The 22,526-nt window shown below is 36.6% G+C and overlaps 1 protein-coding gene across 1 annotated transcript in view; it reads left to right on the top strand.

Moving 5' to 3' along the window:
* EYS (eyes shut homolog) overlaps positions 1–22,526 on the top strand; it is a 676,382-nt gene that overhangs the window by 469,222 nt on the left and 184,634 nt on the right. Inside the window, exon 28 of the mRNA XM_040698528.2 lies at positions 10,831–11,060. Coding sequence (XP_040554462.1) covers positions 10,831–11,060 — 230 coding nt within the window. The remainder of the gene's footprint in view (positions 1–10,830; positions 11,061–22,526) is intronic.

Genomic DNA, 22,526 nt, shown 5'->3' on the forward strand with positions numbered 1-22,526 from the left:
GCTGTCATTGTCATTGTTAAAGTATTTGTTCATTCTCAAGTGGGAATGCTTACTGCAAAAATGCATTGTGGCCAAAATTCAAAAGAAAGAAATATATTTCATACACCAGGATTTAACAATTTGCCTCTGGGAAAATCCCCCTAATAAAAACATAACTTCATGTGGTGTATGCTTACATTCATTACATGTTAATGTGAGGAAGAAGGAAAAGAGATCAACCTACACTACCTCTTAAACTGTGACGCTCTAAAATATGATGATGTTGTAGACAATAAAAGGATTACATTGTTAATATCAATTGGCAGCAGATATCTGGGGGGGCGGGGGAGGGGGAGGCAGGACACCACAAATATCCAAAAATAGGACACAAATATCCCAAACTTTTGAACTCTCAAACAGAAATCTCCTACGTAATATCTGCAATCAGTTGTAAATTTTGATCTTCTCTGGACTGAACAAACATGGCATAATTTGAAACCTCCAACTAGTTAAGAAACATGAGATAAAAGCTCTGGCTAGGAGGCTGATGAAGCATACACAGAGATTTTGTATTAAGAAAAATTGATATTTGAGGGTTCTGGAGAAAAGGGAGAGAGTGCTGGAAAACAAAGTTGCTGGAAAGAAGAGAGAATGTTGGAGAGAAAAAGGGGCCCAAGAAAAAGGTGAAGATTCTGGCTAGGGGAAGGATTCTGGAAGGTGGGGAAGATCCTGAAGTTCACAGAGGGGCATGGATGCATAGGGATCCTGGCTGAAAACAACACCAGTAACTTCAAGCAGCTGCTAAATTTGAATTGACGTGACTTTCCACCAAGCTTCCTAGGTCAGCAGCAACCCCCCTTAACGGGGAAGGATAGTGGAGACTTAACGAACATAGTGATGATGGGAGGATTAAGTGCATGTGTGAGATAATCAAATAAAGTAGAAGTCTAATCTTGTCAGTTCTTCGGTAAGCTCCAGTCGTTAGATCCACTATGTGCTGTTGTTCACTATCTCACTTGTGATAGATGTATTACTGAATATGGTATCATTTTGTCCTGATAGCAAAATGCTACATAAAGAACTGTAATTTTAGTTTCTTATTCAGTACATTGTAAAATACTATTTAGGATTTTTTCAATAGTGTATTTCTTTATCTAGTAATAAGCAAATTTTTGACCTGTCATATTTACACTATTCTTCCTTTTGCACTGAATGGGAATGTGGTAATGTTTTAATTAAATTCCGGATTACTGATGAATAAATGATGCTTGTGTTTATGCATGCCAGCCATCCACCGGCATTAAGATACAATTAGAAATTAAGTCTGGAAGAAAGGCTAGATAATGCATAATAGTACTCTGCGTTTTTAACTCATTCTGTACTAATACCTTCTACATGCCTGTCTCACCTTGCTAATTTCAATAGTGGATAGAGGATAGAGATAGAATAGAGGATAATTTCAATAGTGTTTGATCCAAAAAACCTTTTTATGTTCTCATCTCTCTCTAGTCACACAGTCTTTTAATAGTGTAATACTTTCTATCCAGTAGTCTTAATTGATATTTATAAAGCAGTGTAGGCCTTCCCTATTTCTGTTATGTAGGCAAGAACAATTGTCAACACACTGGGAATCTAATACACAAAGACATTAGGGACTATGTCTGTGAAAATGACTTAGATGTCTAAACTGTTCTTATGTGAGGCAGCTAAAAGCCAAATATGTACTCTCAAAAATCTGTAGTGTACTTGGGGTACACTGAAATTCTGTCCTAACAGTGTGTGTTTTTGTGCATTTCTGGAAGCACCTCAATTCTCTTTAGAGTTCCCCTCTTTCCTGCTAGTATCTGAGAGTGCCACTTCTTGCCCTTGAAAATGCATCTCGCAAAGGGCATCCCCAAAAGAAATTGAGATGAAACTGTCCAAGATATAACTTACCTTTGGCACATCCTTGCCTTCCCTTCTTATTTTTATGATCAGTTATAAGTGTGCTGTTCCAATTCATCAGATGATTGAACTCAGTTTTGTCCTTTGCTTGATGAAGTTACAAACTTAACAGACCAGAAGTGTGATAGGAGCTCCTGAAACCAGTCCCTTGGTCTGTTCTGACTTTCATGGAACAAGTATTCATTGAGTAGAATTGAGAAAGGGAAAGTGTTTGAATATGGTTCACCATCCATTAGGTAAGTATATTCATCTTGTTTTTGGTGGGTTTTTTTTCACCGCATCAGTACCTCATTTTCTTAATAATGAGGCAGAGCATTGCATATATGAAAAATCTTCACAGTAGGTAAAAAGCAAAGATTTGGCTACTGCAGCTCTGCAGTGCAGAAGTCTTCCCTAAGATGAGTTATTACATAGGAAATCTCTTGCTTATCCATGATCTAAATGTGATTCTCCTTTATTTTGGAGTGTAAATCATGAATGGCATCACTGAGATGGCAGAATGTCTGTAGCCCTTGAAGCTAGATAGAAGCTCTGATAAACAGTAGTGATTCTATTCTGGAACTGTGGATTCTCACAGCAGCTTTGTTTCAGAGATGCAGTTTGCCTGGTAAAAGCTAGCCATTGTGGATTGGAACAGAATGGTTATATTCTAATATTGAAGAGCCTTCAGAAGAACAGATACAGTGACGTGTTTTTGTTGTTGTTGTTGTTGTTGTTGTTGTTGTTTTTAAAAAGACATATTCTAATATGCTGGGAGAAGCCTGGAATGGAGAATGGAAGTATTTTTCCAGTTCAGAAACAGTAATTTCAAGAAACAGAATAAATAGCAAAAATCAACAGAAAGTTATATTACTTGGGCATTTTAAATACTTTCTTTTTAAAACAGTGGATAGGAGATGGAACTGGGAGAAGGTTTTTTTGTGACAGTTAACTGAATGCAGAACACAAAGTTGAAGTTCAGACAGATTTAACATCTGCTTAAATATCAGAAATTTTGCGATTTTCACATCGATCCACTCACTGCTCAGTAGTTTTGCTCTCCCTTTTTTTTTTTTTTTTTTTTTTTGATGGTGATTTTTGGATGACAGAAAATCAAGAGGCTTAAAAAAGGAGAATGAGGAAGGCTACAAAACAGGAGGAAAAAAACAAAGTAAAGATTAGTGTGAATAACTGACAGATTCAATGCACAATTGTGCATTCAGACCTTGACAGTATTCCAGGTAAAAAAAGTACTGCATTTGGTACAGAAATACAGTTCTAGCAAAAATAATATTTGTCATATGCTAAATGTAAAACATTTTTTTTTTAATATCATCTAAGGAATCCTCATCTGCGGAAGATTCACTTCAATACCTTGTTTACAGAGGTTTTTGGCATTACAGTTTCAACAACAAAAAATGTCTTGCTACAAACTGTTACATTAACTTACATATTTATCTGCTGCAAAGCCTAGGGAATCTGCATGCCTTAAAGCAAACAGTACATCTCAAGAGCTTAATTTTTTTTATTATTATTTGTAAACAAAGCTTTCATAAACTTCACTATGTCTGTTAATTATACTCTCACATTCTTCACTGAATTGTATATCAAAAATATGATTTGCATTGATAAGAGTTTGCACCATTAAATGAGATGCTGTGTGTGCAAAAGCAGTTGCGAATGATGCTATACCAGCTGAGAATTTTTAAATGAAATGCTGTAAGCGCAACACTGCTTGTTTCTGCTGCCAAATGTTATGCCTGGTAGGAGGAAGAAGCTGGGCTCTTAGCCTGAAACAGACCTTGAGAATTGAATTTTTCAAAGAGCTATAACTGATTATAACTTATCTCTTCATACTTTATTAGGAAAACAGACACTTAATTCTTCCAAATCAAACAAAAGCTGGAATTAGTGAGGAAATAAGATTCAGATAGAAACTGCTGAACAAAAGCAATCTTCTCTGTTAATCTCTTGAATTGTTTTCTCACCTTAATGTGTCAAGCAATTTAAGTGATTTCTCCAGTAAGGTAAGCATGCAGATCTAGTGTTCTGTGGATTCATGGAAATCAGGGAACTGTTATTTAAAATATTATTTTTGACATGGTTGTGAACAGTGAAATAAACAGTCTGTAAAAAGCTTTGTTCATTCCTGCCAAATTACATGCAAGGTATTAATTTTTTATTCCTGTTTAAGCTGACATTTCTCTGAAGTGCAGTTGCATTCAGTTTCACAGGGTTTTGAAATTATATTCTACCATGCATGCTAATGCTTCTAAAAATCTTTTTTTTGGCTCCAAAATCGAAAACATTTGCTTACAATAATATTCTGTCACAGCCCAGCAAAACTGGCATGTACACGCATCTCCAAAAAGAAAATTACAAATAAGAGCAGTTGCTTCCCTGCACAAATTACTTTATTGACAAGCTAAAAGTACAAACTTCCTTATCTTACTCATATCAGATAAGGCCAAATCCATTACTTAGTAATAAAATGTTAAGTGCATAAATACCAGAAGATATAGGCAATGCAGATGTTATCATACCATTGGGACTCCCATGCCATTGCATGTCTCATCAACATGTTTCATAGAAAAATGTCAGAGTGCTTCTGCAGACGTGGCTTCCATCAGATTGATAATGAATTACTTTGGGGACAAGTCTACTCTCTCTGCAGACCTCAGTTTGAAGCTCATTTTATGGCTACTAAAATCATTTCTTGTATTTCAATTTGTGTCCATTGCCACATCTCCTTTTCCTGATCACCACTAAGCAGACTTTGGCTCTGTCATCTCCCTGACCCTTCCACACAAGGCTTTCATACACCACTACATGTTTTTTTGCTGCAGGTTTTTCTTCTGGAATACTGGATTTGCTGAAGAGGTGTGCATCTGCCTGATCTTAAAGACAGAATCCATGATCTGATGTCAGATACCTTTTCATGTTATTTCTTATTGAATAGATAATTAGTAATCAGCATATATTATACCAGCCAGTGTTGCATGTTTCACATGAAATAGTGAATATTTACACAGTTTTACAGTAATCATAGGTGTTGAATTTAAAATGTTATTATTTACTATTTACCTCCTTTCAGGTAGTTCTAGATTGCTGTAAGGTCTTCCTTAAGCTTCCTCTTCTCCAGACTAAACAACTCCAATTCCCTCAGCGTCTTTTCTTAAGGCTAGTGCTCCAGACCCCTCACCAGCTTCATTGCCCTTCTCTCGACATGCTCCAGGGCCTAGAAGTCTTTCTTGTAGTGAGGGGCCCAAAACTGAACACAGTACTCAAGATGTATCCTCACCAGGACTGAGTACAAAGGGATGATCACCTCCCTGCTGGTGCTGGCAACACTATTTCTGATATAAGCCAGAATGCTGTTGGCCTTCTTGGCCACCTGAGCACACTGCTGACTCATATTTAGCTGAGTGTCAACAAAAACTTCCAGGTCCATTTCTTCCACATGGTCTTCCACCCACTCTGCCCAAAGCTTGTAGTGATGCAAGGGGTTGTTGTGACCAAACTGCAGGGCCCGACACTTGATCTTGTTGAACTTCATCCCATTGGCCTCATCCCAACTATTCAGCCTGTCCAGATCCCTCTGTAGAGCCTTCCTACTCTCAGGCAGGTCAACACTTCCTTCCAACTTGGTGTCATCTGCAAACTCACTGAGAGTGCACGCAATCCCCTCTACCAGGTCATCAATAAAGATATTGAACAGGACAGGTGCCAATAAGGACCCCTGAGGAACACCACCTGTGACCCATTTCCAGCTGGATTTAACTCCATTCACCACCAGTCTTTGGCCTGGCCATCCAGCCAGTTCTTTACCCAGCAAAGAATGAATCTGTCCAGGCCACAGGCTGCCCGCTTCCCCAGGAGAATACTCTAGGAAGACAGTTCTTGGAAGTGTGTCATGATTGGTGATGTAGCAGGCAGCAAATGAACATAAATAACAGACAGTTTAATAAAAATATGATGGAGAGTCTGACAAAAATGAGGAATTTGAATACTGTAATATCACAGCATAAAAGTCGTATTTATTCAGGCCTTTAAGAATTACAAGTGCTCCTGATTTTGTAATTTTTAGACTGTTTCTTCAGAGACATAAGCACAATCATCACATTTCATGATTTACAAGAAACTACAGTTTTTTTCTGAAATAGTCCGCTGCCATAGTTCTATGATTCTATGTGGTCATTCTGTGATTCTAGGTGGTTGGCGACCCTGCACGTAGTAGGGGGCTTGAAACTAGATGATCACTGTAGTCCTTTTCAACTCAGGCCATTCTATGATTCCATGGTAGTGTTCATATAAAAAGTCTCCATATAACAAAATACATTAGGGCTTTATTTCTTTGCTTTGATTGTTTATTCAGGAATACAGGGATGTTAATTTCAAGAAACAACAATATTACTTGTGCTATTCTTCATCTGTTTTTGCACATTCACCTATTTTTTCAGTCTGCATATATGAATCATATTTTCCTAAAATGGTCAGTGTACATGTAAACATCTCCACTTGGTGGGAAGAAAAGCTAAGGATTTAAGGTAATTTTGGTTACCTTTTTGAGTCACAGAATCCCTAATTCTTAGTTTAAGCCTCTTTCTGAAAAGGGAATGAGAGCTTAAGGGTAGGAAGAACAGCTGGTCAGACTGTGTGTGCTTGTGATTTAACAGCAGAACAATAAGCATGATCCTGAAGTGCTATATTCCTGCCATTCAGTTGATTATACATCTCCCTAGCTGGTGACGAATGTGGGAAGAAAAAAAAAAAAAAAACTTTGAAATGCACTAACATCTATAACATCTATATTTAGATATTCAGACAAACATTTCAAACTTACATGTACTCAGCTACGAAACACAAGGTTACAGACTAAAACTCATCTGTTTGAACTCATCTGAAGTTTATAAGAAATGTGTTGATGCTTGCAGAGAGTTACAAGCACTTTGTGTGCAGCACTGACCTGAGAGGCAGCGACATGCTGGGAAATCAAAAAGGAAAAACAGAAAATTGTAGCTTTTTGTAGTATCTGTGAATCAAGTTTTGCCTGATTTATTTTGGTAACACATTGTCAAAACCTCTAACATCTCAATTACTAAATTACTTTAAACAATTCCTGATTCTTTATTCAACTAAAAATTTTAGGTAAACAGTTGAGTCAAGGTCGTTGCTTATTCATAGCAGTTGGAATGGGTTGTGAGTGCAGCTGCAGATGTTTGTCCCATTGATGAGCACAGGCAAACTCTGCTGTGCTTTTGCAGTAAACAAACAAGCTGCAGGGTGCCTGGAAGCAGGGCTGGCATAGAGGCAGTCAGACACCATCTAGAAGTAAAACATCCAGAACAGCACTGCAAGGGCTGATGCTCTGAGAAGAAGTGGTGTATGAACCAGGGAGAAATCAACCTGCCAAGAAGCTTTTCTTAATTTCTTCTCTGTGGATTAGATGGACAACCAAAAAATGAAGCTTGGCTGCGTTTTTTGTGCTTATAAAATTTCATTTGAAATGGTCCTTTGGCTCTACTTTAGAGAGAAATAGTAGCTTTCATAGTTGGAAATCATTGTTTTCAATGCAAGTAAGCGTGGCTTGCTAATATCCCTCTCATTCAGAGCTTTACCCCTGACAGTAGCTATGACCTGATTCGGAGAGGTGAAGTTTGCAATGATCACCTATAGGTTTGTATGTCATTAGAGAGGTGGCTGGCAGGAAACATTTAGTTTATGTGTGTGTTCTTACCCAAATTTTATTTAGTTTTTATTGTGTTGGTTTTTTTCTAAACAGAAATAGAAAAGTCAATTCCAAATCCTAGTAACAGCTTCCAATTTTTTTTTTCCTATAGATGTCTGATTCTTTATGTGATCCATTGTTAGACTGGAGTTTCTCAAACATAAAATAAATGTTTGGGGAGAAAGTGATTTAGTCATTTTTTAATTCATTGTTGTAATCTCAGCAGGTGAGTAGCATTTTTATTTTGCTGTGCTAGCCTTGTAAAAGTTAACAGGCACATTAGTGTGCTCTCCATAGACTAGCCTGCATTTAATTCATGTTAGATTTTTCCCTTATGAGAAGAGAGTAGGTATAAACCCAGATAGTTATTTGTACTAATTCTACTTGTATAAGTGGAAATATTGTAATTCTGTCATTCAAAATAATAATTAACAGGAAGTCAGTTATTTTCATAGATTTCTGAGCCTCTAATCAGCAAGTCTTCAGCCTCCAAAATCTTTTAAGAATTTACTGTGAATCTTGTTATGTGCTATCTTTTTGGATGCTTTTCTCTCATATAAAGTAGATGACTTTGACTTCCTTGCAACCTCAGTAACTTAATTTCTAACAACCATAGCAGTGTGTTTTTGATATCATGTTTTTGATTATGTCACTCTTCATTCAAGCTATTTCTGAACACGTTTTTGTTTTTTTTTTCAATTATTTTCAGTGAGGAATTATCACTGAGCCTCCAACATGCCTATTTCTCTGATTTTGATATGATATAAACAACGAAAATGTGCAGACTTCGAAGTGCTATACATTTTCCAATCATATAATATAGAGATGGCAGTCCTTTAAAAAATGCATTATGATAAAAAAGCATATTTAGGTGCCTAAACAGAAATTTATGGCCAAATGGCTTTGGATATGAGTTCATATTCACAGCATCTGTGAGGGCATGAAGATGTATCAGAGCTGACTGTAGTTAGCATAACCCACCATAGCTTTTTAACCTCCTTGAAGTGTTTTTAAAGTAGTGTGTGTGTGTGTGTCTAAAACTGTTCTCTGGATATGCTTTAAACATGTCATTTTGTGACTTGAAAATTTTCTTTTTTCAGTTTCAGTCCCATTTTTTTTCAGTGTTCTTCTACCTGTTCGTATTATTGAAGTCCCAGTATGCTTCTGAGTGGTATGAGGTACTAACTCCAACATCTGTAAATCCCACTAACTTTATAAACTTCAAGAACCTTTCACACAGCCCTTGGCTGAGTGATGGGTTGGGGCAATGAAAAAGAGTTTTAATAAAAAGCAGTTCTGGTTCTGATGAATAGTTGTGTCAAGTAAATGGAACTGAATAAACTTAGATGCAGTTTTGCATCCTTCTAAAACAAGGCTGGTAAAAACATAAGACAGAGGCAGTCATCAAGAATATGTGTTAAGTAAGTTTAAAGGGAAAATTATCTTAGAAAGGATTCAGTCTTTTTTTTTTTTTTTTTTTTTGTCGAATGACTTTTGTCATGAAGTCATTTTTCATTTCACCAATGTATATTATTTATTATTTATACATAATTTTATTTATTATTTATATAAACTCATGTCATTATTGTGTGGTATTGTATAGAATGTTTACTTTTTGTAGGCAGGAAGTTAATGAAGCAGTCAGTCTTGATAAACAGATTTGTACCTGGCACTCTTACTTCCCTGTAAGCCACATTTTAACACAAGTGAGAGGGAATAGCATAACAAGCTGTTGTCTTAAACAAGTTTAGGAGCCATCATCCCTTTGAAATACTTCAAGACATGTCCCGGCTTGTACAATAAGGTGAAGCAAAAGTTTTATCTTGTGCAAGAGTGGGTGAAAAGGAAAGAGTAAAGTGTGCAGCAAGGGCCAAGCAATAATTATTATTATTATTTATTTTTGCTAAATAGAGTTATGCCACCATTTTCACACACACACACAAAACCAAACCAAAACAAAAAAGCAATTATTTTTGCTGTTGATGAGTTGTAAACTCCCAGAAATACTGAATTTCACTGGATAATTTCTTTGTTCTTTTTTCGTCAAAATGTGACTACCATTTCAGCTCAGCTTTGTCTGCCTTTCTCTGATACAAGTATTTGTGTGACTTTAAGACACTAGAGAAATGTCCAGAAAGCTAAAAATTACCAATGAAGTAAGAAGAGTTAGCTATCTTATTAGCTTACTTTTGCAAAACTTGAAAATTTTAAGTGCCTTTCTGGACACAGCAGACCCTCCTGAACATCATAAAGTAAAACAATAATTGCCAATCTCTTATGTAAAATTTTGTAATTTCTTTTTTAATTGTGCAGGCATATTAAGTAGCATACATTAAATAGCCATGAACATTCTTGTGACTTCTGATTCTTTTTGCTCTGCCCTCATAATAATAATTTTCTATGTCATACATAAACTATTCTGGTTAGTTAATCAGTAACCTTAAATTTAAATGGTTATTGTGAGCTACAAGTTTGGCTCTCTGGACAGGAACAAAAAGCAATAATAAACAAAGCTGATAATTAACACAAACAAGTGGCATTGCTAACTCATTTCTAGCAAACTTGAGATAGGAAATAATTAAACAGGAAGGAACTGATTAACAGTCTGGTAGTTAATGTGAGAGCTCAAAAGCTGAGAAGAGAAAGATAATGTCATCCTACACAAGAAAATTGGTGGGGGAAAATGAAAAATATTGTTCTTTTTGTTTTTTTCTCTCTCCCTTGTCCTCTCTCTCATGTAGAGTCATTTATAACTAAATATAAAAGATTCTGTATTGTTGCACTGAAGCCATTTTTTTCTTTATATATATGCTTAATCAACTTGCATGGAAGTTGTGTTTTCTAGAATGGCTTTACAAGATTTGGTAACTTCAAGCTGTAAAATATTTAGTAATGCAAGCCTATGTTTACTTACTACTCCATTGCTGACATGCACCAAAATTATGGCAGCTTGTACAAACCGTGCTGCATGTATAGAGATTATTTCTTGATCATTCACATGGAAAAATACTGTTATTATCTTTTTTACTACATTTCAAAATGAAGACTTGATTTCAGCATTAGTAATGTGCTCACATTTTCTTAAAAATGGTCTGAATTCCTAAAGAAAATAACAGAACTATTTTAAAATCAAGCTAAACTGTAGTGACAAAATCAAGTCTGCTATGTTTTGTTTTGATATTTTGTCCTTACTCTTTCAGAACTCCAGTACCTACACATCTGCCAACACCATTCCCTACAGTTTCTTCTGATGTGCTGGCCCTGCCTGAGCTAGTCACGCCCTCTCTGAGTTCCCCTGAGTTGCCATCTGTATGCCAGGAGGGATTGTGCCACAATGGAGGCACTTGTCATCCAATCTCCCTGCCTACTGGGGCCATCTCATTTGAGTGTGACTGCCAATTACACTTCACTGGACGGTTCTGCGAAAAAGGTAACTGTGGCTCATTCCTTCTACATTATTTGTGAAATGGGTGTCTTACTTTCCTTTGAAACAAGAAAAGGGAAGGAGTAATAGTAATCACATTGCTCTGCTTTCCATCTCAATTGTTGATAACTCAGAAGTAGATTCATTCAGGTATTTAGGATATACTTCCTTGCAGTGTAAGGCAAGTGATAGCAGATCTGGGCATGTTAATAAGAGTAAGACTTCAGTTAATGGAAAAAAAAATGTGTTATTTGTGCAAAACCTTATGGACAGCTTTAATGCATGGCATACATATTTCTCAAAGAGAAGAAAGTTAATTTATGAATATAGGGAAAATATTTCTTCAAAAGATACATTTTTGGTTTCTACAGAGTAGGTTTTGTTTTGTTTTGTTTTGTTTTTGCCTCTATAGATGATCCTTCAATGAAAAACACTGTATAGGTCATTTACACTTCTATTGTACTTCTGCTGTTTATAATGCACAAGTTACTCAAATGAACATAATTAGAATTTCAATATAATGAATTCTTTGAACAATTTTTGTTTCCTTGAAAAAAACAACAACAGCAACAAAAAAATCAACACAAAAATCAACCTAACTATTAGGTTTTCTGTTTTGAAATCCTAATTATTTTGCATTACCACTTTTCAGAAATGTGGGGGTGGTTTCAGAAGCTGCTTTCGCATTTAAGTTGCAGTCATTTATTAATGTTGGTACATAATTATCATAGTATTGCACATCATCACTGTTGAACAGAAAAAGAAAAAAACACCTCAATTGTGATTATGCAACTGTAACAACCTCTTAATGAACATCCCCAGGTATAAAATGCTAACAGCTAGAGTTAAAAATGCCCTTTCCAGACTACTAGTGTATCTGAGCCAATATCACCTTGTATTACAGTGTGAAAGTAGGTCATTACTCTCACTATATGAGAAAACAATCAATGGCAGTCAGCTCAAAAAAAAATAATTGCAGTGTGCTGCTGTAGATAGCAGAGAATATTACACTTTTCAGCCTTTCGCAAGTCTATAACGCATTAAATCATATATATTCAGCTTTATCGGTGTAAAAATTGAATTCTGTTAATATATTCTACATAGTTTGCATTTGCTTTCAGTGGCTATACAAACTGCACCACAGAACAGTGGAACAAAAAAAGTGGGTTTCCTTGAAGGATAACAAATTTATTTTCCAGTCAGTGTGTGTTTCATTGAAGCATTTTCAATATTTCCATAAAGCATTTTGTCTATAGACACACATTTATTGTACTGAAATTACTTCTCTGTTCCAAAGAACACAGTAGACATCCTCTGTGTCAGCTATAAGTTGTTGTATTCTTGATAGGAAAATTTTGATTTTCCAGAGAGTTATGCTAGGAGTAGGCAATGTTAAATTTAAACAGGAGTTTGTTAGACATCCTGGGGTACCACCCCATAACAGGTTATGTGCACAATCACTGCACTGGGTGATTCCTTTTCTGGATTTGTGTCTGACTGGTGCATATTCTGATCTAGTTCTACTTTACAAATGATCTGTCAGTCCCAGGGAATCTTCTGTTCTTTGGTGTTTTCAGTGGAAAAGGATGTAATCTAGGTCTGAATAATACCATTATTCAAAGAGCACTTACCTAATGGAGCTGCAGACTTTGATCTAACTATCTTCCGGACCACTGACTGAAACAACTATTTTTATGTTGCTTGTACAAAAATATGTCACCCTAAGGCATTTCCACCTTTGAAACTTAACCAGGACAGGCCTGCTGAGTTCCTACAATGGGGTGAACTGACTGTCTTTCAACTACATTTTTGGAGAGTTTACCTATTTATCTTGTCCATGTAAAGGAAGTAGTTATCTTCTCTGGTTCCCTTTTCTGTAACTTTGTTTCAAAAATCAGGTGTGTAAATAAAACTGAATTATAACCACGTCATGAGCAAATTTAAAGCAGGGGACTACTACAGTAAGACAGCGTTGTAACTAGAGCTGTGATGATTAGGACTGAAACATCCTACTTTAGACACAATGGTAACTGTTCTGTTCGGTAAAACCTGGATAGGAATTAAAAAAAAAAAAAAGAAAATGAAACAGGTAGCTCCATTAGAGAATGTAACATCAGATGTACAACCATATCATCCTCTTAGTGGCTGAGTGTCTCATTTCCATGAAATTTCTCTTTTTTCTAAACTTGGAAGAGAAACCATTTGCTTTGCAGAACCTTGCAGGCATGCTTGATGAAGAGGTTTTTAACAGTGATCCATTTTTCTGCATAGGATGTGTTGTAATAGTTCTAGCACAGAAAGAACATTTCTTTTTTTCCCATTGTATGGAGGAGATGAATTAAGGAGTTCTTCTTTTCACAGATCTCTGCTTTTACAATGCACAAGCTCACCTTCAACAGCTCTCTGCTTCATGCTTAGCACTGCTGGGTCACCAGGGCTGCGGTGTGTGACAGGCTTAGTGGCAGCTCCCTGGGCAGCTGCAACCCATGTGCTTCCAAGCTGTATGCTTATATAGATCAGGATCAGATTTGTAGTATTCTATATTTAGCAGCTGAAAAGTAACTGTAGCATAAAGTGATTTTATTTAGTCCTAAGGTTTCTACAAGACTGATAATTTAGTGTAATGAGATGAGAAACTGCCCAGCTGAAATATCATTGTAATGTTTTGACATTCAGGGACCAGTTCTTCAGAAAGTATGGGAAGAACTCATAATTACAGAACATGAATGTATCCAGTGATCATTTTGTAATTATTTATTGTAGATCAGGGAGAAAAGGTAATTGTAGAGTAAGGATGTGCTGAGACTACAGAGAGAAAATAAACAGTCTTGTATACAATCCAATCAAGGAGATTGTGTTTTGACTCTGTAAGAATAAATGTATCTAACTGTTTTAATCATACTGTGATCGATACATGTATATTTCATACACTGTTCCACCTAGAAATCTACCTTATATTTACCACTGACTAAATTCAGGAGGAAAATATTTGCTCAGCTGAGGTAGTAACAGTCGACAAGACCCACAGCAGGGTTTGTTCACATGACCTTTTATAGTTATTTTGTCTTTGTGCATTTGTTTATTTTATATCTGGTTTAAGATGCATCACTTCACTTCTTGGTAGAAAGCGTGTATTTCTGATAGCATACAAGACCATCTTTTATAGTGAAAGCAACTGAATGTCATTATGTCAGTTACGTTGTTCAGTTTGGTAGAGTTAAGTTATATGAAATAATTCCTTCTCCTATTAGGTTGCTCCTTAACCAATAAACAACAGCAGATTGTTCTCCCCTCATGAGAAATATGTTAAGGTCAGAAGCATCATGGATATACTGGGGACAACCAGGTTTCTTGTAGGGTTTTACACTAAAGAATATGATACCTCTGAAATCTGTGATATTTTAAATGATGATTTTTAACAGTAGAAATCTATCTCTACTTTTGTAAAATAAAATACAAAAAAAAAAAAAATAGAGAATAATTTGTATGAATCAGTGTATTTCCTAAAGTGAAACCGAAGATATTGATGCTATATAAGTATAAACCTATAAAACCTATAAAAAGCCTATGGACAGGAGTGGAGTCAACTCTTTGAAAGGGTAGATAACAGCAGGACAAGGGCAAATGGTTTTAAGTTGAAGGAGGGTAGATTTAGGTTGGATGTCAGGGTGAAGTTCTTTACTGTGAGAGTGGTAAGGTGCTGGAACAGGCTGCCCAGGGAGGTTGTGGATGCCTTGTTCCTGGAGGTGTTCAAGACCAGGTTGGATGGGGCCCTGGGCAGCCTGGCCTAGTATTAAATGGGGAGGTTGGTGGCCCTGCCTGTGGATCATCAATTGACAATCAAGTGACAAAGCTGCAAAACCAGGAGTAAAGTGGGAGGCTGTTACAGGCATTTATTCTTTTACCTGTCCCACCTAGAGATCTTGCTATATTTTTTCTCTGATACACACTTCTGAATACTTGATTTATTGAATAATATTGGTAATATCACCTTAAACATTGAAGATTTATTTTAATAGCAGCTTTTCCATAATTTTCTCATAACATTTCTGACTTGCATCACTGACTAATATCATTCACTTTCGAATATTTTTCTTGTCTTTATTTGTTTTTGAAGATAAATACAGCTGGTCCATGAGGTAATGATTTCAGTCATATTTTGAAGCAGTGAATGTCATGACTCTGATATGTCATTGGTCTATTTATGTCCTCAGTAATGTTTTATACTGTGTATAACAAGTCTATAACGATTTGCAGCATCGAAAAGAAGGAAGAGAAAGTGGAAATCATATGCAGAAGTGTGAGGAGGGCCAGTCTCTCCCATTACGGTTATTTAATTTAACAAAATTAAACAGAAATATTAGTTTAATGAGTTGGTCAAGGAATCAAAGGATTCTCATGAGCAGACCGACTCTCAGATGTTCACACAGGAAACAAAGTTTAACAGAAAGCCATATCTGTTTTTCATGTGTTGGCCTTTTGACTTTCTTCCGCCTTTTTCAACTGTTGATCTCATTTACTTAGCTTTCCTCAAGAAAAGTCTGGCTCTTCTACCACCAGGTGTATAATATTATCCACTCCTTGAACATCCACCTGCTTCAGCTCTACCTTGCTAATCTGCTTTCTTTTGAGAACAAAGACTCAGAGAGCTGTGGTTTTCAGTACTTCATTTTAACAAGTAAACATTATGTATAGGAAATGAATATATTTAATTCCTAAACTACTGAAATGTTGAAGGAAAATAATAGAAAAGATATGAAGCTATATAAGAGAAAATTTAACAAGAGAAAATTAAACAAGGCTTGTGAAGGGCTTGAAGAATATGCCCTATGAGGAGCAACTGAAGGAACTGGTACTGTTTAGTCTGGGGAAAAGAAGGCTGAGGGGAGACCTTATTGCTCTCTTCCAATATCTGAAAGGTACATACAGCGAGAGCGGGGTTGGTCTCTTCTCACTGGTGACAGGTAACAGGACGAGGGGAAATGACCTCAAGTTGTGCCAGGGTAAGTTTAGGTTGGATATCAGGAAAAACTTCTTTACAGAAAGGGTTGCTAAGCCCTGGAATAGGCTCCCCAGGGAGGTGGTAGAGACACCATCCCTGAATGTGTTTAAAAACCATTTGGATGTGGTGCTCAGGGACATGAGGGTTGTTAGAGTTAGTGTAGTATAGTTAGGCTGTGGTTGTACTTGACGATTATACTTGATGATTTTGAGCGTTTTTTTTCAAGCTGAGCAATTCTGTGATTCTATGATTCTATATGTCACCTCTGAGGATTATAAGACATATCTTTTATCTCTAAATGCCAGGAGACTTGGTACATGTTTATCATAAAAAATATACATACAGCTCACCAAATTCCAGGATTCTTTTAATGCAGGTATTTTCACAGCTATTTCTAAGGAAAACAAGTTATGTAATCTATTTTTCTTTTTGTGTAGTAGTAGATATGAAGGAAACACTACATTTAAAATGACAGAAAGTATTTAACAATATTGCAGTCCAAGAAAAAAAAAATCACCTGTATTTGCAGTATTTAATTATTTTATTCTTCAGCTCTCCATTTTTATTTTTAGGAATGTTTCTAGATTTGGTTTCTTAAGTTGTATGACTTGGGAGAAATTATATCTATATATATATATTGTAACTGCAGATTTTTTAATTGTTTGAAGTGATATTTTATTTTTTTATCATCAGCTTAACCTTTAAATGAATACTTTTTATCTTTTAAAAAATACATTATCAGGTATCTTACAGTATGATGTTATGCAAAGGCTTTTAGAAACTAGTCTGTTCATGGATGAATATGGAGAGGACCACAGAAGTCTGAGATCAGTGTTTCTTCTATGTAACCAGTGGTATGTAAACTAATCACTCAGACTGCAACTTCTTGGCACGTTCAATCTTGTATTTGTGTTTTGTAGAAGCAATTTTCAAAGCAAATAACTCTGGTTGTTGAAAAGAGAGGGCCCTTGGTTCTTGAGGGCAAATGATCATTTTAGTCCAGCATTGATTTTCCAAACTAGTGGACCGGCAGATTATATACTGTATTTGTAGTCCTACATATTAGCTTGGAGATTCTCAGTGAATGTGGTTAATACTCGCAGTGTGGTCTTGTTTTTCAATTATTTACACCTGCTTCTTTCAGGAAATAGCTCTTTTCTGAGAATCATATGTGACTGACTTGGCTGTCAGTCCTAGTGTTTGCCCACTATAAAAGAAGTTTTAGTTATAAAGTAGATATAAGAAAGATACTCTTTTTTGTGTTACTAGAAACTGATCTATTTCATTTTGCAGTTGTGTGTGGAAGCACAATCCAAAATCACTGATGTGAAACTCTCTTTTCTTATTAGCATGGGTAGAAGAAATGAGCCTGCCCCAGGTTCAGTGCTGGAAATAAACAAAGGGCTCTTCTCCTGGGACTTAAGCAAAAGGCAGAGAAAGAAAACAGTTGTTTTGTCAGACTGTAGTTTCAGTGGATTGCATTCTCTTTGTCCTGAATTTAAAAATATACATGTTTGTGTATACAGGTAGTTTTGTTAAGTATTACAACCACGCAAAGAGAATTGAGGAAAAGAAGCAAATCAGAAATTAGCTATCTATAATGATGTCCAGTGCAAGGTATGTTACCCAACATCATGTTTGGGACTCTGTTTACCTCTGTGAAAACTAACAAGGTCTAACATAACCTTCACTTGATTTCATATAATGTGACCAGGGGAGTTACCAATGACACAAGGCATGGCCACGTATATATTTATATGCATAGATGTGCACACAACTTCAATTAAAGGAGCTATTTTATATGATAGTAGAGAATAAATATTTGACTTGCTGATATGAGACTGCAAGTTTTGTGAGCTCTTTCATTGTTTTTTCAAAGAAGCTGAAAAACATAACAATACTGTGGCACTTTGTTATTACATATTGAAGTATTACGTACTTGTGCTTGGTCTCTTAACTGCTTTTTAAACTGGAAAGTATCCAAATGATTATGTAGATTTGAGAAACCTGGATAAAGATAGGTAGTTTTGACATTGATCTAAAGGTGTCTTTTAAATAAAGAGTCAGAATGTTGTGTTAGTATAGGCAGAATATGCGAGTCATAGTAAAAATTATTTCTGATAAAAAGCAAAATTCTGAAGGTTATGCTGTAATTATCACTTATGTTTAGGGAATTGCTAATATGCCTGAAGTAGAATGAAATTTCCAGCTAAACTGTTACAAAAAAATAGTCAGGCATCTTTCCATTTATTTAATTTCTTTGTAACTTTTTAGCTTAGTAATTAAATTTATAACTTCTTTGTTGTCAAGCAAATGTAAAAACAAGCCACCTTGTAAACATACTAATTTTAGTAATATTTCTATTTATTCAAACTAATAAATTTCCCTATCCATGCTAGTCTCTTTGGATCATGTCTAATACAAAGTTTAGATTCACTTAGGCCAGCTGTTGCTCTGTAGCTGGGGACTCATATTTCATCCCCTGAGGGATCCATTTGAGGACAGTCAGATAAATATGATCTCAATCAGTGTTTGAAGATAGGGTTTCACCTTTTTTTTTTTTTTTTTTTTTTGTATTGCCATGATTTTATATTAACTCCTGACTGCAGACAAAGGTTGTGTCTGTCAGTATTTTTACTTGTGTGATTTCAAAAGATTCATTCTTTATTCTCCACTAAACATTACTTTCATTATTTAGGCTCTGTATCCTCACCACATCTTATTTCTGTACTTTCTTTCTTCTGAAATAACTTAACCAACAGAAAAAAATGTAACCAGGTAGGCTGTATTTTTCCTTCCTGAAGTTCCGACAAAGCTTTTTCTCTATTGTTACCTTTTGTGTTCTTCCTATGACCGTTGAAGTTTTGACAGATCTCACTAACATGGTCATGCACAGAGTTTGTATGGATTTGAAAATATGTAAAGAGGGGAAGACATCCAGTCTCATATTGGTAGCAAAATCACTTGGACTTGGTAGGTGAACTTCATAGAATCATAGAATGGCTTGGGTTGGAAGGGACCTCAAGTATCATCAAGCTCCAGCCCCCTGCTGCAGGCAGGCCTCCACATTCAGTACTAGACTGGGTTGCCTAAGGCCCCATCCAACCTGGCCTTGAACACGTCCAGGGTCAGGACAACCCCAACCTCTCTGGGCAGCCTGTTCCATGCATCACCTCACTTATAGTAAAGAACTTCCCCTTGACATCCAACCTAAATCTTCCCTCCTTCAACTTAAAACCATTTCCCCTTGTCTTGCTATTATCTACCCTTTCAAAGAGTTGACACCCTTCCTGTTTATAGTCTCCCTTTAGATACTGGAAGACTGCAATGAGGTCACCCCACAGCCTTCTTTTCTCCAGGCTAAACAAGCTCAGCTCTCTCAGCCTGCCCTTGTAGGTGAGGTGCTCCAGCCCTCTGATCAGATGACCCTATGTGGCCCTCCTCTGGACACTCTCCAACAGCTCCCTGTCTTTCTTGTACTGTGGGTCCCAGACCTGGACACAGTACTCCAGATGGGGTCTCATGATGACATAGTAGAAGGGGAGAATCACTTCCCTGTCCATGCTTGTCACCCAGCATATCCCCAATCCAGTTGCATTTTATCAGTTACTACATGTCAGGTTTGTATTTGCTAATTTGCTTAAGTGTTTTTGAAAGTGGAAAAGAACAAGACTTTGAGAGAAAAGCAGTTGGATTCATGAGTGGTAAAGCAATTTTGAGCTAATCCTTCGTCTGCCCTTCTGAACTGCTGGTAGAATTTTACCACCTCAGAAACAAATGTCAGTGCAACTGAGCTTCAAGGTAATTTAATATTACATTTTCATATAACTTAGAAATTATGTCCCAGATCCATTGGAGTACATCAGCTTTACATCTATTTAAGAACGTGAGAAATAGGAGTGATTCATGCGCTTCATGTTGAGGACTCTGGCATTTTGCTACTTTAGATCCCAAACTGGAATACATTGTATTCCTAGTTGGATCAGTGATGCAGCTTCTCAAACACTTCCAGAGCACTTTGTGAAACTGGAAAGGATTATGGCATTTTTCTATGATTTTTGATTAAGACCAGATTAAAAGCTTGATTTAACAATAATTTCAGATCCACCTTAGTTATATCTAGAGGGAAGACAGCATAAGGAAGGAGCTTTTTGAGACAAGGTAAACATTGAGCAAAATGTCAACCATTTATAACAACTGTTGTCCAAGATGGTGTAAAATTATTAACCACTGCAATTGCCACTTGCCCCCAGTTCAAGATCTTCAGAACACTTGTAGGGTCTATTGCTTTAGGGTATGCTGCAGGGTATTAATTGTTTGGAAAAATGTCTGTAAAAAATGGTTAAAAATAATGATAGAAATATTCTGAAGAGACATCAGTTTGTTAGTATGTTCTCCATTCTTCATTCACAACTGTTTACATCCAATCCTGAGCTATTTAAAATAATTGCTTTTCGGTATTGCGTACAAATTTCTTATTTTATCATTATTTAAAATGAGATAACTGTCACATTTAGCTATAAATGCTAGCATGGATAAGCACTTTTAAAGAAGTTATCCTTTTATTTTAGGAAAAACAGTGGATAAAAGCAGTAGACAACTCTCTCTCTATCCTCATGTAAATCAGACCTTTGAAATTTTGGCTTTTCTAGCATTCGGCATTAAAATTGCTGTTTAATATGGACAAAAGCTTTCTTGTAATAGTAATCTTTAGGAGAACTGAAACAATTTGATAACAAACACCATTTCAGACAATAACAGATAGCAGAAAATGAAGTAATGAAGGATTTAGAATTTGTGGGGAAAAATCTTTCCTTCATTTTCCACTTGAAAATGTTGGTATAAAAATTGATTGTTTCTAAAGCCTGTAGCCTATTCAGCTACTAATCTCCCAGCTCCTTCATGTATTTTTCATTCGAAGAGAACCACTGTTGCGCAGGTGACAAGTGCATGCTTTTTTCCTTCCTTCTCCATTTATGGAATTTGCTGGAAATGCCTTCTTTCAGTAATTGCTGAATTCTCACCATTTGTTCTGTTTGTGCTAATTTGTTGATAATCTAGTCATCTACAGAAATGCTATGTGCCTCTCCAGGCAGTATGGCAATGTAACTGCAGTCTTATTTTCTGAGCCTGTCTCATTTGCATTCTTCCACAGGAAACACCATGTACTAAAGCAGGTGAGGTGTTTTAAATAACCTCTTTGAGCTTTACTACATAGCCGGTAAGAATGAGACATAGAAGACTGTGCTGGATTTAATAGCATAGAATAAATAGTAGTTAGTTAGGTTTTTTGCCAATGAAATCACCTGCATTATTGAGTTAGGATAACCGTAGATTGTACTACCTTGACAGTTTGATTTCAAGAATGCTGCATTTAACAACAGAAGGGCTATTTAATTTCTGGATACAAAGGTGTACAACTGCTGGTCCCGGACCATTCTTATGAGTTTCAGTCAGCTGAGAGTGATGCTACCATCACTAAGAACCTCACCTCAGCACACTTCTCAGGAGCATGTCAGCTGGCAGATACTTTTGTGCCACCTCCCAAAATGAGTGTTCATTCGTGGAATACCTTGAGATGTAGGGGACCCATAAGTGTAATTGAGTCCCTTTCCTGGCTCCACACTGGACTACACAAAATTCAAACTCTGTCTGAGAGCGTTATCCAAGCACTCACTTAAACTCTGGCAGCTCGGGTCATAAAGTCTCAAGAGTCACAGAACTGAAGGGATTGAAAGGGACCTCTAGAGACCAAGTCCAACCACCCTGCTAAAGCAGGTTCCCTACAGTAGGTGACCATGACCAGGGTCTGTGCTCACTACACTGGGCAGCCCATTCCATGCCTGACCACTTTCTGATGAAGAACCTTTCATTATCCTCAGCCTGACCCTCCCCTGACACAGCTCCATGCCATTCCCTTGGGCCCTACCACTGTCATCAGAGAGCAGGGCTCAGCACTGCACTTCCAAACACTGTAGACTGACTGGTCTTGGTGCACCTCAGGGCACAGTTGACCCTTTTGGCTGCCAGGGCATACTGCTGACTTCCTATCCAACTTGCTGTTGACCAGAACCCTAGATCCCTTTTCACAGGACTGCTCTCCATGTGTAGATCAGTTCTGTGCAGAACCTGTGGGAGGTTTTAAAGCCTGTGATGATGTGTGTTTCGGTGGAATTGGGGGGAAAAAAAAAAAAAAAAAAAAAAAAAAAAAAAAAAAAAAAAAAAAAAACTGAATGTACCATCAGCAGAGAAAAGGGTTGAGATATAACCTGAACAGAAAAACAACTTTCTGTTAGGTTCTTGCTGGTGTTTTAGGCAGGAAACTGCACAAACAAAAATAGTTTTCCTAAGTGACTTACATTTGTCCATATCAAGAATTTTCTTCTTTAAGAAAATAAAGACAACTCTCCTATTATCTTCTGTCAATCATAGTACATTGTAATTGGGTAACTGTCAGCAAATTTTTTAGG

Source organism: Gallus gallus, chromosome 3, assembly GCF_016699485.2.
Source record: "Gallus gallus isolate bGalGal1 chromosome 3, bGalGal1.mat.broiler.GRCg7b, whole genome shotgun sequence".
NCBI lineage: Eukaryota > Metazoa > Chordata > Aves > Galliformes > Phasianidae > Gallus > Gallus gallus.